Below are 19393 nucleotides of genomic sequence, written 5' to 3'. Positions count from 1 at the left end.
GAAAATACGCTTTGAACTTTCATCAAACTCGGAATTGTAAATCGGGAACTCTGGCATCTTTCTAGAGCTACGACCTGAAGATCACTGACGTCATCATGATTCAACCTTTTTTTTCTTTGAGTTCCCAGTTGTCTTGAAAGCACCATAAATCCAGAGAATGCCAGACTTTGATGACAAAGTTTGATGACAACATTTGCCCACGAAGGACCGCCACGCCACCTTCCTGTTCTAGTGAGCACAGCACAACAAGGTGAGTCCAAACATGTCTTGTATGCTGCTGCATAAATGATTTAATATGCCAGGGAGATGTATGTTGTGTAGTAAGCTGTTAGTAGCCCATGTGCCTCACCCTAATAATTTGGTATATTTTCACCTCTTAATTTCGCCTACTGTTCTGACTTGGTGGTGCACATATAGCCTATAACCTGTTTTAGAGAAATGTAATCATCGAATATTGTAAGAGCTTTCATTGTCTGCTTATATGCCCCCTTTATTTATCCTACACTTCTGACTTGGTGTACAGGGAGAACACTGTAAGAACGGCCCATGTTCTGAATTCTGTCGCTGTACATTTCAAAAGTGCTGAACAAATAGTTGTATTGACTACCTCCGTCCTAGATCGCTCATGAATGTCTTAATCGAAATTACGGATTGCCTCTTATCCGCTTGTCGTCCCCTTATGCCATAGTTTGTACATCTCTATTGTCAGTAGAAACCACATTTGTTTAAGCAAGTCAGCCATATCAGCTATATTTATAAACCCCAGGATGTAGACCACAGTTATCTAGCTGCTGTGGTGATGGTAGTAATACTGGAGGATGTCCTGGGTAAACCCCAGGATGTAGACCACAGCATATAGAGTTAGTATTTTGTCAGGCCTTATCTATTCAGATGCATTCACTGAGTATATAAGCTGTAATTTCAATCAAATTGAGATGTATAAAGTCACACATGATACAGCAGCTATGCATCAGCACACTGAACCCTCAACCTCTGACCCCTGATTGAGAGAAGAACCCAACAGTCTGCCTCCAGTTTGACCATCCTCTCCTCCAGTCTGACAACAGGAACTTCCTACCACAACCAATCATCACAACCTCTGAAAGAAAAACACGCCCCTCACACAAACTCAGAACCGTCAGAGCAAGAACTGAACGATGTCAAAAATCATCCATCCCCCACATGACTCAATTACTGAACGATGTCAAAGATCATCCATCCCCTACATGACTCAATTACTGAACGATGTCAAAGATCATCCATCCCCCTACATGACTCAATTACTGAACGATGTCAAAGATCATCCATCCCCTACATGACTCAATTACTGAACGATGTCCAAGATCATCCATCCCCTACATGACTCAATTACTGAACGATGTCCAAGATCATCCATCCCCTACATGACTCAATTACTGAACGATGTCAAAGATCATCCATCCCCTACATGACTCAATTACTGAACGATGTCCAAGATCATCCATCCCCTACATGACTCAATTACTGAATGATGTCAAAGATCATTGTATTATATTATATGATAATATATTATATCCATAGGCTACACTCAGTACAGTGTTAATGATGACTTTCAGCTAATTATCTTCCGTTTGGTGCCTAGTGAATATGACTCATGTCTCTATGGAAACATCAATGTAAATTCACCTTAGACTTTTACTCCTCACTTTCCCATTCAGGTCTATAGGGTTTTGCTGCCCCCTGCTGGAGACTGGAGCACAAGGCAGTCCCTGGCTTTCTTTGTGCAGCTGGAGGATGAGGCCCTCCTCACCTGTTGTGACGGGTCCAACAAATATCCCCTGGTGAAGGCAGGGTCCTATCTCATCCAACGCTTCAATGACTCTTATGGGAGGCAGTGAGCATTTCCCATGTTAAGCTATGGAATTAATTGTACAGCATTGGATTGGTGTTGGCATGGGGTAGAGGGAGTTTACATATACCAGGCATTTCCTTTTAAATCCATGAAGGGAAGTGGACAAGTTCAAACTTAGAAAGGAGATAATAGTTCCACACCCCATGTGTCCTGATAACTACAGGAATGAAACCATATTGAGGTTGTCTGCTTTCTATAGTCTCCCGAGTGGCGCAGTGGTCTAAGGCAGTGCATCACAGTGGTAGCTGTGCCACTAGAGATCTTGGTTCAAATCCAGGCTCTGTCGTAGCCGTCAGCGACCGGGCGGCACACAATTGGTCCAGGATAAGGGAGGGAATGGCCGGCAGGGATGTAGCTCAGTTGGTAGAGCATGGTGTTTGCAATGCCAGGGTTGTGGTTTCGATTCCCATGGGGGCCAGTATGAAAACTATATATAATATGCCATTTAGCGGATGCTTTTATCCAAAGCGACTTACAGTCATGGATATATATATATATATATATGCACTAACGGTAAGTTGCTCTGGATAAGAGCGTCTGCTAAATGACGTAAATGTGTATGGTTTGAGAGAGAGAGAAAACATCAGGTAAAGTTCTGGGGGATGTCAGCCATGAAGTTGTCTAAACACAACTGGAATATAATTTGTTTCTGATTCATTGTTAATGGATTTTCCATTAGGAACACAGGGGGAAAACCTAACACAACACCACACAATAACACACAGCCAATAAAAACAAAGGGGGAGGAAACCACTAAAGTCATTACCATATTGTCATTTTCGAATGACAGGGAGAAAACATGTAAAATCTAGAAGACTACTTTAGATCTGGTCAAAATAAGCCTAGTGCACTATGCAGGGAACAGGGAGAGATTTGGGACAGAGACAGTAACTCCTGTATGGAAATCTTCATTCTAATGACAGTGAGCAAATCTCCAATCTCCACCCTATTCCCTATGTAGTGCACTACTTTAGATCTGGTCAGAAGTCGCCTAGTGCACTACGTAGGGAACAGGGTGTCATTTGGGCCAGAGTCAGTTACTCCCCTGGGTATGAATTCTCTCTCTATCTTATCTGTCTTCTATATTATGTTCTCCTCTCCTCCTCTCTTCTCTCCTCTATTCACTCTATTCTATCATCCACACCACATGCCAGCTTCAACACAATCCATTTACAAGTTAAAGACACACCTTGGAATAAATAGCAAAGGAAAACTACTACTAGATGTATTTTTTATTTCCCATCACCATGAATCATATTTAATAACTGAACAGTAGCATACCTAACTTCATCTGTTCCTGACTCTATATAGTGGATTAAAAATACCATCAATCTCCAATGATATTAAAGTACAATTCTGAACATTACTGATATACTGAGTGGCAAGTCAAGATATGTGCTGTTTTTATTGTTGGGTTAATAGCACCACCTGCTGGACAGGTTTAATGTTGCTTGACTGAGCAGTACGGGAGAATAAAAGATGCCAAATTTAGGGCCGGTTTCCCGGACATCTCCATTGAACATGCTTTTTAGTCTAGGACTAGGCTTCATCTGTGTCCGGGAAACCGGGCAATATAGTTCAATTAGCAAGTAAGTAACACTACCTGTTCCATGATACTGAGGAAAATGACATTGAGACAGAGAACCAATTGAGAAAACATTTCAATGGTTCTGAATGACAACCAACATACATTAACAGCATACATCATGATTAATGTGAATATATAAGATTAAAACATTGCATTAAAAAAAATAATGAATGCATTGAATTGTAATTCATAACATCTTCTGAAGATCAAATCAATCATATCATTGTACATAAAAACAGAGCAGAATGAATCATCACATCTGGGGACCATCACCACCAGCATGACTAGTATCTATGTGGACCCTACTACAGTTTAACCAGCTCAGCAGTACCATTATAGAGATAAAACCCAGGATAAAGGGGCTGAGTGAATGTGGTCTGGACTCTGTGGAGGAGGGTCATTGTGTCAGAGACACTGTAGAAGGACAGAGTACCTGCCTTGTGATCCAGGTCCACTCCTACTCTGGAGGACTGAGGGCCTGATACTTTAATCTCAACATCATTGTGTATGAACCAATAACCACCACTATAACACAGTAAACACCAGGACTTGTCATTCTCTCCAAATGTACCATCTGTCCCTTTTCTGCTGATGTCTTTATATGAGACTGCTGTATAAACATCCTCCCCACTCCACTCCACCTCCCAGTAACAGCGTCCAGACAGACCCTCTCTACACAGAACCTGCCACCGGTTGGTGAATCTGTCTGGATGGTCAGGATATGGTTGGTCTTGGCCTGTATAGGTCACCTTTCTGTTCCCTTTAGACAGAGAGACGAGTTTGTGTGCTGTGTTTGGGTCCAGTATGAGCTGACAGGAATCTGGGAGAAGAGCAGAGCAGAGACCAATGAGGGGAGTTAGAACAATAAGTTAAGTCAGATCCTGTATCTACCCTGTCTTTGATTAGAGCACAGCAGAGATCAAATCAGAGAAATATGAGGAGTCAGATAGATACCCAGTCTTTGATTAGATCTACTATTGCTATATATTTCTAGAGGGATTGTTAGGAGTGTCAGTAAAAAGAGACTGTTAGTTACTTCAGAATAAAGAGACTCACATTGTAAGAACTGTTCTCTGGTCTTGGGCTCTGGAGGCAGTACAACATCCACTATATTCACTACAGACACACAAACACATTCACAGAGAGAGGGAATGTTATCATCACACCATATTCCACATGTATAAGACTAGTAGGGAACTTTCAATGGTCTAAAGTTGATGTTCTTATTATTTTCAACACACCTGTAGTGGAGATCTTGGTCCATTCTCCTTTAAGGACGTCTTCTAGTTTCTCTCTCAGTTCAGACACAGTCTTACTCACATCTCCAAAGTACTGAAGAGGACGGACAACGATGCTGGGTGTGTCTGAAGATACAATGGTACTGGAGAGAGACTGATAACTCTGGAGAGAGAGAGAGAGAGAGGGAGAGAGAGAGAGAGAGAGAGAGAGAGGGAGCAGAACCAAATGATTGAGAGTTTTAATTTCATATCACATGTATCAAGGCAGTTGAGTTACCTGGAGGAAATGGATGTGATCCTCTGTGTGTGAGAGCTGCTCCAGCTCAGTGCTTCTCTTCCTCAGCTCAGCTATCTCCTGCTCCAGTTGCTCCAGGAGTCCTTCAGCTTGACTCAATAGAGCCTTCTCTTGGGCTCTGATCAGCTCCTTCACCTCAGAGCGCCTTCTCTCAATGGAGCGGATCAGCTCACTAAAGATCTTATCACTGTCCACCACTGCTGCCTGTGCAGAGCGCTGTTAAGAGAGAGAGAGAGAGAGAGAGACTTGTCTTACTTTAATGAGCCAACCTCATTACACTAACACCCCCCCTCCTAAAAACACATTGCGTGCCACCACAACCGCCACACAATCACATTATCCAGTACCCAACACCACAGTACAATACACCATCCAGCACCACATTCCAACCGTCCATCCAACCCCTCCTTTCCAGCCGTACAGACAGCCCCCCTGAGCCCCCATACCTCCTGAAACATCTCCACACTGTTGATCATTTTGTACAACTCAAACTCAACCCTAAGGCGTCAACAGTGATGTGGTCGGGTGAGGTCGTCGGGTAAGCTTGGCTTTATACATAGTTTGGGCTTTGTCGAGTAAGGCTAAAACTATGTATTTAGATTGTAGTTAGGTATTGTAGGAAGTTATCGTGGGTTGTTGTATGTAATTATTGTAGGTTAGTATTGTATTCGGCTGAGCACGAAGCTAGCTGTATTCGGCTGAAGCTAGAAGCTAGCTGGCTAACCCACCACCTGGACTAGCTGCGGATAGCTACTGGCAACTATTAGCAACGGTGTAGTTGTTTCACGCCTGAGAGTGCCTGTAATTACGCCAGCTGGCTGCCTACAATAGTTACATACAATAATTGCCTACCATTCAGCTGTTTTCACCATTCAGCTGTTTTCTAACCTCATTGTCTGGAACCGTTAACGCTAACTGGTAAACAATAGCTGGAGCGACCGAGCGAGCAGACGCGAACTGGCTGAGTCAATTCAGTGACTAGCTTTGCACTTGGCTAGCTAACAGTAGCTGCTAGGGGGTAAGTCATAACCTACATATGTATTTAGATTGTAGTTAGGTATTGTTGGTAGTTATCGTGGGTTGTTGTATGTAATTATTGTAGGTTAGTATTGTATTCTGCGGCGCCGGCGTAGCACGAAGTTAGCTGGCTAACCCTCCACCTGGACTAGCTGGCGAGTAGCAATTAGCAACGGTATAGTTATTCACGCCTGGGGGTGCCTGAGGTTACGCCAGCTGGCTGCCTAAGCAATGATTACATACAATAATTGCCTACCATTCAGCTGTTTTCTAACCTCATGTCTGAACCGTTAACGTTAGGTAGCAAGTGCGCTACTGTGCTTGAAATTTAGCTAGCTTGTTGCTACCTGGATAGCTACTAGTAAACAATAGCTGGAACGACCTAGCGAACAGACGCGAACTGGCTGAGTCAATTCAGTGGCTAGCTTTGCACTTGGCTAGCTAACAGTAGCTGCTAGGGGTAAGTCATAACCTACATTTGTGTTTTGTTTTTTACATATTGATAGCCCGAGTCGTTCAGGGAATTCGGGACATGGGTGACTAGTTAACGTTAGTTTGGCTCTCTCTGTGTGTTCGTGCCGTTCGTGCTGCGCCTAGATAGCTAGCTGAGTTAGTTTATTCATAGAAACATTGAACCGCTGTAGTTTACAACAATTCTAGTTTCTGAGGTGGAAGTTGGGAGAGTTATATTTGGGAGTTGTGGTGAGGGAGGCCCGCTGTCTCCTTTCCCAGATGTTTAGTTCATTTCAATCCGATCTCCTCTGCATTATTGTAGCCATTTGCTACAGCCTGTCAACTATGCCTCTGCCTATCCCTGTTCTCTCCTCTCCGCACAGGCTACACAAACGCCTCACACCGCGTGGCTGCTGCCTCTCTAACCTGGTGGTCCCTGCACGCACCACTCACCTGAAGTTCCAGGTCTCAGGCAGCCTCTGGAACTGCCGTTCTGCTGCCAACAAGGCAGACTTCATCCCAGCCTATGCTACCCTCCAATCCCTCGACTTCTTGGCGCTGACGGAAACATGGATTACCACTGAACACTGCTACTCCTACTGCTCTCTCCTCGTCTGACCATGTGTTCCGCATACCCCGAGAGCATCTGGTCAGCGGGTGGTGGCACAGGAATCCTCATATCTCCCAAGTGGACATTCTCAATTTTTCCCCTAACCCATCTGTCTATCTCCTCATTTGAATTCCATGCTGTCACAGTCACTAGCCCATTTAAGCTTAATATCCTTGTCATCTATCGCCCTCCAGGTTCCCTTTGGAGAGTTCATCAATGAGCTTGACGCCTTGATAAGCTCCTTTCCTGAGGATGGCTCACCCCTCACAGTTTTGGGGGATTTCAACCTCCCTACGTCTACATTTGACTAATTTCTCTCTGCCTCCTTCTTTCCACTCCTCTCCTCTTTTGACCTCACCCTCTCACCGTCCCCCTACTCACAAGGCAGGCAATACGCTTGACCTCATCTTTACTAGATGCTGCTCTTCTACTAATCTCACTGCAACTCCCTCCATGTCTCCGACCACTACTTTGTATCCTTTTTCTCTCTCGCTCTCCTCCAACACTACTCACTCTGCCCCTACACAGATGGTAATGAGCCGCAACCTTCGCTCTCTCTCTCCCACTACTCTCTCCTCTTCCATCCTATCATCTCTTCCCTCTGCTCAAACCTTCTCTCCTCCAATCTCCTGATTCTGCCTCCTCAACCCTCCTCTCCTCCCTTTCTGCATCCTTTGACTCTCTGTGTCCCCTATCCTCCCGGCCGGCTCGGTCCTCCCCTCCAGCTCCGTGGCTTGATGACTCATTGCGAGCTCACAGAACAGAGCTCCGGGCAGCGGAGCGGAAATGGAAGAAAACTAAACTCCCTGCTGACCTGGCATCTTTTCACTCCCTCCTCTCTACATTTCTTCATCTGTTTCTGCTGCTAAGGCCACTTTCTACCACTCTAAATTCCAAGCATCTGCCTCTAACCCTAGGAAGCTCTTTGCCACATTCTCCTCCCTGCTGAATCCTCCCCCCTCCTCCCTCTCTGTGGATGACTTCCGTCAACCACTTTGAAAAGAAGGTTGACGACATCCGATCCTCGTTTGTTAAGTCTAATGGCACTGCTGGTCCTGCTCACACTGCCCTACCCTATGCTTTGACTTCTTTCTCCCCTCTCTCTCCAGATAAAGTCTTGCGACTTGTGACTGCAGGCCGCCCAACAACCTGCCCGCTTGACCCCATCCCCTCCTCTCTTCTCCAGACCATCTCCGTGACCTTCTCCCCTACCTCACCTCGCTGATCAACTCATCCTTGACCGCTGGCCAGTGTCCCTTCCGTCTTCAAGAGAGCGAGAGTTGCACCCCTTCTCAAAAAAACCAACACTCGATCCCACAGATGTCAACAACTACAGACCAGTATCCCTTCTTTCTTTTCTTTCCAAAACTATTGAGCGTGCTGCCTTTAGCCAACTCTCTTGCTATCTCTCTCAGAATTACCTTCTTGATCCAAACCAGTCAGGTTTCAGGACTGGTCATTCAACTGAGACTGCTCTTCTCTGTGTCACGGAGGCTCTCCGCACTGCTAAAGCTAACTCTCTCTCCTCTGCTCTTGTCTTTCTAGACCTGTCTTCTGCCTTTGATACTGTGAACCATCAGATCCTCCTCTCCACCCTCTACGAGCTGGGCATCTCCGGCGCGGCTCACTCCTGGATTGCGTCCTACCTGACCGGTCGCTCCTACCAAGTGGCGTGGCGAGAAGCTGTCTCCCGCACCACGTGCTCTCACCACTGGTGTCCCCAGGGCTCAGTTCTAGGCCCTCCTATTCTCCCTACACCAAGTCACTTGGCTCTGTCATATCCTCACATGGCCTCTCCTATCATTGCTACACTGACGATACACAACTAATCTTCTCCTTCCCCCTTCTGATAACCAGGTGGCGAATCGCATGCTCTGCATGTCTGGCAGACATATCAGTATGGATGACGGATCACCACCTCAAGCTGAACCTTCGGCAAGACGGAGCTGCTCTTCCTCCCGGGGAAGGACTGCCCGTTCCATGATCTCGCCATCACGGTTTACAACTCCATTGTGTCCTCCTCCCAGAGTGCGAAGAGCCTTGGCGTGACCCTGGACAACACCCTGTCGTTCTCCGCTAACATCAAGGCGGTGACCAGATCCTGCAGGTTCATGCTCTACAACATTCGGAGAGTACGACCCTGCCTTACACAGGAAGCGGCACAGGTCCTAATCCAGGCACTTGTCATCTCCCGTCTGGATTACTGCAACACGCTGTTGGCTGGGCTCCCTGCCTGTGCCATTAAACACCTACAACTCATCCAGAATGCCGCAGCCCGTCTGGTGTTCAACCTTCCCAAGTTCTGTCACGTCACCCCGCTCCTCCGCACACTCCACTGGCTTCCAGTTGAAGCTCGCATCTGTTACAAGACCATGGTGCTTGCCTATGGAGCTGTAAGGGGAACGGCACCTCCGTACCTTCAGGCTCTGATCAGTCCCTACACCCAAACGAGGGCATTGCGTTCATCCACCTCTGGCCTGTTGGCTCCCCTTCCTCTGCGGAAGCATAGTTCCCGCTCAGCCCAGTCAAAACTGTTCGCTGCTCTGGCACCCCAATGGTGGAACAAGCTCCCTCACGACGCCAGGACAGCGGAGTCACTCACCACCTTCGGAGACATTTGAAACCCCACCTCTTTAAGGAATACCTGGGATAGATAAAGTAATCCTTCACCCCCCAAAAATTGTGAAGTGGTTATCCCACTGGCTATAGGGTGAATGCACCAATTTGTAAGTCGCTCTGGATAAGAGCGTCTGCTAAATGACGTAAATGTAAATGTAAAATATAAACAGTAATGGCATTACCATGGCAACACAGAAAAAACATGATGAACAGTCTGTCATTGCAGAAAACGGACACCCTCCCCAACTCCCAGGTCAACCCGAGCCAACCAGCTATTGGTGTCCAGGGCTCCATGTAATACCCTCCACTGGAGGACCCCTGACCTTTTCCAGCACTGGGAGCTTATAGAGCACCCTCCACCTATACCCTGCCACATGCTCTCAGCCCCTACAACCCCCTGCCACTGATGCCCCTTCACTCCCCGCTAAGCTCCTGATGTGTCTAACCTTTGACACTGAGGGTGTACAGCACCTGCCCCCACCTCCTCAAACTCCCCAGGCTCAGAGTGTTAAAAGTCAGTAAGTCCTCCGGACTCTCCTGCCGTCCCCCAGTTTCTGCTGTCACTTGCAGTGGTGGAAACGGTGGTGGCCCCCTCATCAGGCTGCTCCAGCCCTAAGTACTGCAGCATTGAAATCAGAGACCCCTGCTGTATTGAGTCTCTCCTGCCCGCATGATGAAGAGCTGCTGATCCAGCCCCCAAACCACCAGCCCTCCTCAACAGAGCACATGCTGGTTCCCCCAGCCCACCACTCCGTACGGTACAGTAGCCTCTGTGCTGCTGAGTCAGAACGCTGCCACCCTGACCAGAAAAAATTCACTAACTTGCGCTGCAGGTCCACAAGCAGACCACCGGGGGCGTTGAGAATGGCCAATTTAAGCCATAGAGAGGATGCCACCAAGTTGTTGATGATCAGCACCGTCCCTCTGTATGCCACTTGGGAGATGAGCCACCTCCACTTCGTCAGCATACACCCCAAGCATCTTGAGCCACTCACAGCCCCACTGCTACCCCCCTGGAAGCTGCGGAGGTGCCCTGTCCCTCCATGCCCCACATAACAGAGCCCTCACTCTTGCCCCAGTTTACCTAAGCAGAAGACGCCCTCGTACACCCTCAAACTATTCTCCAGGGCCTGTAGGTTCTGCTCATCCCTAACCAACACAGACGTCATCAGCGTATGCTGACACTGCTATGCCTGTCCCCAACCCTATGCCTGGCTCCCCACACTCCCTGTGGCCTCCTGCGTAGCAGGCCCAGAAAGGGCTCAATAACAAGAGTGTATAGCTGCCCTGACAGAGGGCATCCCCTGGTGAATGCCCCCTCCCTACCCAGACTGGCCTACTGAGCCCTCCCCACACCTTGACCATACATGAAGCCCCAGCGTACAGCATTTGAACACAGGCCACATAATTCTCCCCACAACCAAAACAACACATTGAACAGATATTCATGGTCCACCCTATCAAAGGCTTTCTCCCTGATTATGAACAGATTGTCTGTGTTTGAGCGTCCTGGTACACAGTACGTTTGGTCCTTGTGTACAATAGAGTCCAGGTGGGACTTCAGTCTGTTAACGAGGACCTTGGTAAAGACCTTATAGTCCAAACAGAGCAATGCCACAGGCCTCCAGTTCTTTAAGTCGCTCAAATCTACTTGTTTGAGCAGGAGAGTCAAAGCCTCCTATCTACAGCTTAGCGACAGCTCCCCCACCCCGACACACTCACGCAACACACGTCCTGTTAAATAATTCCCCAGAACTTTTTATAAAAATCCACAGGCAGACCGTCTGAGAGACAGCAGCTAAGAGTTTGTGAAAGGCCAGGGAAATGTCTATTTGATTTATCTGTGACAGAGAGAGTTTGGAAAGGTCTGTGAGCAGAACCTGAGAAAACCCAGGATAATAATAATAATATTAATAATAAGCCATTTAGCAGACGCTTTTATCCAAAGCGACTTACAGTCATGTGCATACATTTTTACATATGGGTGGTCCCGGGGATCGAACCCACTACCCTGGCATTACAAGCGCCATGCTCTACCAATTGAGCTACAGAGGACCACAGAGTTCTGCCCTCTATAAATCAGAGTACAACTCCACAGCCTCATCTCCTCACAACAGAAGTTACCCACCCATCAGGCTCCCTCATCTCCCCCCACAACAGAAGTTACCCACCCATCAGGCTCCCTCATCTCCCCACAACAGAAGTTACCCACCCATCAGGCTCCCTCATCTCCCCACAACAGAAGTTACCCGCCCATCAGACAAACGTAAAACAAGGGGATTTTCTTGGTTTCCCCACTCTGTTTTTCCAACCCTCTGGTGAAACAGAGAACTGAGCCCTGTACTATAATATAATATAATGTGTCATTTTGCAGACGCTTTTATCCAAAGCGACTTACACTCATGCGTGCATATATATATACATATATATATTTTTTGTGTATGGGTGGGCCCGGGATCGAACCCACTACCCTGGCTATAAGCGCCGGTGCTCTACCAGCTGAGCTACAGAGGACCAGGTGTAGACACATTTATGAAAGCAAAAACAAGGTCATTATTTGGGCTCTAAACACTAACAACCTACCCTTACACACCTATTTGCTACCCCCTGCACTAAGATTTCTGCCATGGCATTTAAATGTTTTTGGTTTACATATTCCCCAGTCTTTGCCGCCGTTCATGTTAAGGAAGTCTAACCGTGAAATCTCCATAAGAGGTGGGAGGGAAATCACCACAATCAGAAACCAATAGAGAAGCCCATAAAGCCGCCATGCCAAAAAAAAACATCCATTTAAGCAGATTCTGAAGACATGCCCTTAAGAACCTATGACCCATTTTCTCACCCTATACCGCTTCCTGGGTGAGAGGACACTAAACCCCTCATTCTTCATCACGTGTTGTACTGACCTTACAAACCTTCCAGGATCAATCAAATAAGACTCCAGCAGAACCTTATTTTTCCCCTTTAGTCTCCATCAGGAACCTAGAAAGTTCTCTCACCGTATATACTGGGCCCTCAGCCTGACTGGCTGTCAGCTCTGGATCCAATGAGCCGCCTGAAAACGTGACGCCTTGTCCTCCGGCTCCCGAGACTCACCTCCCCCCTCTTCCTCCTCCTCCATTGGCACGTGCACCGGCCCTCCTCCTCCCCCAGTATCTGCCCCCTGCACTTCCCCCTGATCAGAGCCTCTTCCCCAATGACAGGCAATATTTCCTGGGATGAGCCCACCAAGCCTTCGCCCACCGGAGTCTCTGTTACTACAGAAACCTGCCTCAGCTCATGTAGCCCAGCTGCAACCCCTCCCCACCACCGCTCTCCACCCTGCGCACTCACCACTTGGCCATGCACTACTACCGTGTAGCTCAGTTGGTAGAGCATGGCGCTTGCAACACCAGGGTTGTGGGTTCGTTTCCCCATGGGGGGACAGTATGAAAATGTATGCACTCACTAACTGTAAGTCGCTCTGGATAAGAGCATCTGCTAAATGACTAAAATGTAAAAAATGTACTCTCCTCCCTTCTGGTACCCCTGCCATTTTTTTGCAATTCTGAGTAATTACTATTTTAGTATGGATTAGTAAGAAAAAACACTTTATTCAGTACTACTGCAGTTGCTTAATAATTCCATTAGATGGCAGCATAAGACCATGAATGACATTTCAGAAGATTAGTTTAGTTCTCTCCCTGGATACACCACCACTCCCCCTCACAGGAAAACTCCTGCCTGAGCTTTTTACTGTCCTTTCCACACTGCTAACGCAAGAGGAAGGACTGAAAAACACATTACTGTGAAGTAATATAATGATGAGTCATGTTTATTATTACCTGTTTTTATGGTCATGTTTTGAAATTATACTTCATTACTATAATGATTATCAATACGCCTGAACATTAATTCAGTCACCTCTGGTCGACAAAAACGTATTTTCCTAGTACATTAATTGTAAAATTCATCAACCAGCATCGAGCACTCTGCCTTCTCACGCAAGCGAGGGCAGTTTTAGGTAATATGCTAACCGCGACGGTTGCATTATGTAATTTATTGGTGGGCTGGAAGATGCAGTGTTTTTTTCTTTTCTATTCAGAGGCTATTTACTCCCAATATGAGATAATTTTCATATAGAAGGTTTTTATAATGCATGTTTACTAGGTTGAGGTTAGCGCATCTGAGTAGGGATTATTTGGGTTCAATACCTGTCCTACCTATCAATCATATTGCTGCTTGTAGCCTATAACGATGATCCCCACACTAGAAACACCGAAAAACTATCAGTGCTAGCAAACCCTGTGTTCCACCTCTCCCTGTGTAACCTTGAAGTTTGTTTAGAAACAAACACTTGTCTATGAAAACAGACATGTTTAACGGATTCCGCTTGGCACCCAGCCGAGACACACGAAAACCACTTGCAAATTTACCAAAACTAACCAACTACTTGCGGTCTGTTCGTAAGTAATAAACGGAGGCAGAATAGCAACCCACAACTCTCTCGAAAGAGGCGACATCTGCACCAACACACCCCTCACAAAAATCCCACTCACAACAAGACAAACCTTTTTCCATTAACACAACCACCTCTTGTTCATTCTGGATGCAGAGTGCAGATGTTCTGCTCCAACCTGTTCGCCACCATGAGCAAAACTTCCTCCACACCTTTCTCCGGAACGCACTCGGCCACAGCGTCTTCTCCACTCGGTTGAGGCCATCACGCCGCCCTAACAAACTACCCCTACTCCCCCTCAACTCAAACGATAAACAGTGGAAACCAATAAACAAACCCTCCACCATCAGAAAATAAATTCAGAAAATACGCAAGAACCAAAAGAAAAAAGAATAGAGCCCTCCTCACGAACCACAAATCTCTCGCACAACCAACTTCTTCTTCTATGATATAATGGCGGTCCACAAACCAAGTCAAAGGTGCATGCCGCCACCTACTGTGCTGGAGTGTTTGGTCAATCACGGTTTCCAACATTCTAAATCCTCCCTACCTAACTCAGTACTTCTGAGAAACTAAAGAAGAGCCCTACTAACTCAATAGACCCTCCTCCATCCCCAAAATCCCTTCCAAACCCCCAACCCCGTCCAAACTCAATGACCCTACACTCCAATCTTTCCCTCTCTTCAACATACTTACAACAATATAACAACACATGCTCCACCATTTCATCGACCATACACTCCAGACACAAACCATTCCCATGCTTGCCAACCAGATGTAATGACGAGTTCAATGTACAATGTCCTAAGCGCAATCGAGTAAACACCACCTCTTCCTTCCTAATCTGACTTTTGAATCTTGGTCCATCGACCTTTCTGTAAAACTGTAAACTATTCATATAAATGCCGGCCCTTGTGCTCAGAGTACCATCTCTTCTGCCACACATCTATCAAAAATGGCTCTGATCTTACATTTGGCCTCACTCTACCCAGTGGAACATTAATATAAATTATATCTCGCTTCAAAGCTCTTTAGCTAACTGGTCTACAATTTCATTCCCTTCCACACCCAAATGTGCTGGGACCCAGCAGAATCTCACTACTAAACCCATTCTCTCAATTCTCCATAATAACATTAATACCTCCAATAGCAGGTAACTCCTATTATATTTACCAGATGATAAACTATGCAATACAGACAAAGAATCAGAGTATACTATAATTCTAACAGGTTGTACGTCCTCCACCCACTGGAGGGCAACTATTATCACCAACAGTTCAACTGAGTATACTGACAGTTCATCTGTTAGTCTTCTACATATCTGCTCATCAAATTCAGGAACGTAAACACCTGCTCCTGTGCGCCTACTATCCGTAGATACAAAGGCATCTCACCTGCCTCCACCAGTAAGACACATACAGATGTTGATTTAAATGCACCAATACATACCCTTAAAGCTTTATACTGGATTCTGTCTTTGCCGCTGTTCCATAAACTATACACCCAAAATTAATTGTCGTCCTGATCAGAGCTCTATAAATATCCATCAACGATTGTCTGTCAGCACCCCATTCATAACCAGAGACTCACAAAACCAACTACCGTAAAAGTGATGGAATGAGAGAGACAGAGACATCGTTACAACACTGTACATAGCCATAATATAACGGTTCTTCTTCTTTGAAGCTTAATGGTGGTTGGTATCCAATATGTTGCATTACCGCCCCCAACTGGACTATAATATCAATCCATTATACTTTGTAATAATACAAAAAACACCCTTCCAACTAACCCTACACTCATTAAATAACCACTACCCCATTCCACTACTTTGACCCTATCTGCTCCTGCACCATGCCAACGGCCTGGGAGGACGGGACACCACCACTCAACACACCCTGTAACTCTTCTGAAGTCAAATCTCGTATGCCCAAATACTTCTCTGCAGCTGCCACCACAACATCTATTTTCTGTGATATACATTCCATTTCTGCAGTACAGTTAATAAACATTGCTATGAATGGTAAGAAGCTAACTTTACAGAAGCATATATCACTCGTTGGCCTATCCCTCTGTGCTGGCACAGATCTACTACTCACAAGGATCCTCTCAGGATCTCTCACCCTTGACACATCCTCCTCTACTTTCTTCACTGTCTCAGCATACGACACCTTCTGCACTACTCTGACTCAAGCCACCTCAACCTACCTCTCTCGCACTGACACTTCAGATCCCCAGCAACATGGGCATCCCAACAGTTGACACACAACTTTATCCACCGAAACGACACAATCCTCTATCCCATGCCCTCCAGCACACTTCCCACATCTTGGAATCTCCCTCCTACAAACTGCTGCAACATGACCATAAACGTTGCACCTGAATCAGTGCAGTGGATTCGGCACAAAAGCTCTAACAGGATAACTGATATATCCTACCATGACTTTATCGGGTAAAGACCCAAAACTCAAAAGGACTGACAGTGACTCCTCTGTTTCACCACGCTCACCACCAGGTCTGCGTCACACCAAACGGCGGGCATCACAAACACCAGGAATCTTCAACTTGAATTGCTCCACCTACACACTTAACGCTACCCCAGAAATCACTGCTTTCAATGGTGCCCTGTTCCTAAGAGCAAAGCAAGAAACAGATCTTGACCCAAGTTGCGTGACACGGAGCGCCCACTCCCTCTGGTCAGAAGAAACACAAACAAATATCACAAGTCCACTACAGGTTACCTTCACTGATTCAACTGCACGCAACTCCTTTCCTACCAATCTTAAACCACAAATGGATCTACCAAAAGGTATGGATCCACTTTCTCCAAAAATGTAACTCCTACTGCACCAGATTCTTCTTTATCATGTCCATTGATACCAGGCTCTGGTTCTGAGCTCATCACCACACCTTCTACCTCACTTAACTCTCCCTCATTCATTTCCATTTCACCTCCAGAACTCAGTCTGGCGAATGGCTCACTCTGTTTTCACTTGAATTATAACATGTGAAATGTCTCTACTCCTTTGAACATTTTGTGAGTGTAATGTTTACTGTTCATTTCTGACTGTTTATTTCACTTTTGTTTATTATCTATTTCTCTTGCTTTGGCAATGTAAACATATGTTTCCCATGCCAATAAAGCCCTTTTGAATTTAATTGAATTTAGAGCTCCATGTATGAAAAAAAAATTATGTATGCACTGACTAACTGTAAGTCGCTCTGGATAAGAGTGTCTGATAAATGACTAAAATGTAAAAAATGTTAATGTATAGGGGACATGAGTCGGTCATGGTTACTCAAGGTTATGTGACGATGTAGCCCCGCCTGCGACTTCAAAATATTAGTGTTGGCCCACGGCCCAATAGGGAATGGTCAAGATGTTGGTTTCTCCCATGGTAGACCTGGGTTCATATTCCGCTGGTTACATTAAGTAGTCTATTCTCTGAAAGGGGTCGAGACAGTCTGTTCCCAACAGTGGGCTCAGTGGGATTGGAGACGGGCCCCTCTCCCTCTCTCTCTCTCTGACTGGAGGAGAGAAGTGAAATGGTGTGTCTCCTCTGGTCAACAATACTCACCTTGAGAGACTCCACAGCCTGTTGGAGCTCCTTCAGAGGGAGAAAGGTCTAAAATCTTTAGGAAGTCCCTTTCCAATATTATATATTTTTATGTTGCTATGTGAATGATTATAGTTATGGTAGACGTACATGTATCAATGGGTTGAGACTTTACTTTGGACTCATAAAATGGCATTCAGAATGATAATAGTGTTTGATTTTAGATAATGGTGATAGATTTAGAGCAAACTCAATATACTCAAGGTTTGTGTTCATATTTGTTCTGCTGAGGATCAAAATGATTTGAATTCTCTCATATTGAAAGAGCTTTAGTTCCTACTGTATCTTTAAGTCTTTGTTTATCAGAAAGTCACCAACAAGTAGTTCTGGTCTTACCTGTTTCTCAGTCCTCTCTGCTGCAGCTGACACTGTATCATGGCCTTTATGTTCATCCATTGTACACAGCAGACAGATAGACTGTTGATCGGTACGACAGAAAACCTCCAGCAGTTTGTCATGATGAGAGCAGATCTTCTCCTGTAGTTGTGCGGTGGCTTTGACCAGCTTGTGCTTCTTGAAAGCAGGAAATTCATAGTGAGGTTGGAGGTGAGTCTCACAGTAAGAGGCCAGACACACCAGACAGGACATGAGGGCTTTCCGCTTTCTGGTCCCAGTGCAGAAATCACATGCCACATCTCCAGGTCCAGCATAGCACAGAGCAGGAGGGGGAGCAGCCTGGAGTCCTGTCTTCTTCAGTTTCTCCACCACTTCAGCCAACATGTTATTTTTCCTCAGAGTAGGCCTTGGAGTGAAGGTCTGTCTGCACTGAGGACAGCTATAGACCCCTTTCAGAACATCCTGATCCCAGCAGCCCTCAATACAGCGCCTACAGTAACTGTGTCCACAGGCAGTAGTGACCGGCTCCTTCAGTAGATCCAGACAGACAGAACAACAGAACTGGTCCTGGTCCAGCAGAACTCCCTGCTGAGCCATTTGGACGGTTGTTCACTCTCACACAGACAGACGACACAGTTACTCAGATCAGTTTCGTTTCCTCAGAAGAGAGTTTGTGGGATGGGGATGGACTTCCTGGTTCAGCCAGAGGGGTGGGGTTAGAAGGAGGGAGGGAGAGAGGGAGGGAGGGAGGGAGAGAGGGAGGGAGGGAGGGAGAGGTTTGAGGAATGGAAGAAGAGAGAGAGGGACGGCATGCAACAGCAAGAGAGAGACAAATAGTTTTGTACCTGTGGTGAATTATTATTAATAAATTGTAAAGTTTAATGGACTATGAGGTAGAACTGGGTTAATCAAGAGCATAAAGTTAGAATTCTTTGTTACTGGGCCAGGAATTGTATTGGGTCATTTAATTTCACTGTGTGGGTGAGTAGAGCGGGAATCTGCCCTAGGGTCAGAGTGCTTGCTCTTACTTAAATCCATGGCTGTCTTATCTGATGAGAGACTGAAACTAGCTTGGGGCCATTTGTTTTTGTCTTCAAACACAGTGAAAAGAGCCAGGGTTGAACAGAGTTTAAACTAAACATGAGTGTTTTTGTAAGATAAGGATTGATTGATTGTAGTACTCTGAATTTAATGAAAGTTGAGTTTAGCCGCTCTCAGAGACAAAGGAAGTGGGCGGAGCAATAAAATAGCGGGAAAACTGAAGAGGACTATATAAGATGGAGGGAGACCG

General features: G+C 45.9%; 1 protein-coding gene across 1 annotated transcript; it reads right to left on the bottom strand.

Annotated features, from left to right (window-relative positions):
• Window positions 1-18108: 18108 nt before the first annotated feature.
• On the bottom strand, window positions 18109-18772 carry LOC123483227 (E3 ubiquitin/ISG15 ligase TRIM25-like; the record flags this gene model as incomplete). Its single annotated transcript, XM_045212750.1, has 1 exon — window positions 18109-18772. A coding segment is annotated over exon 1 (591 nt), but the record flags the coding sequence as incomplete, so codon positions are not given.
• Between the last annotated feature and the right edge of the window lie 621 nt (window positions 18773-19393).

The sequence above is a fragment of the Coregonus clupeaformis genome, unplaced genomic scaffold (assembly GCF_020615455.1).
Source record: "Coregonus clupeaformis isolate EN_2021a unplaced genomic scaffold, ASM2061545v1 scaf0048, whole genome shotgun sequence".
In the NCBI taxonomy this organism is placed as follows: domain Eukaryota; kingdom Metazoa; phylum Chordata; class Actinopteri; order Salmoniformes; family Salmonidae; genus Coregonus; species Coregonus clupeaformis.
Note: the sequence above shows the minus strand (reverse complement) of the source record. Positions and strands in the feature narration are given on the sequence as shown.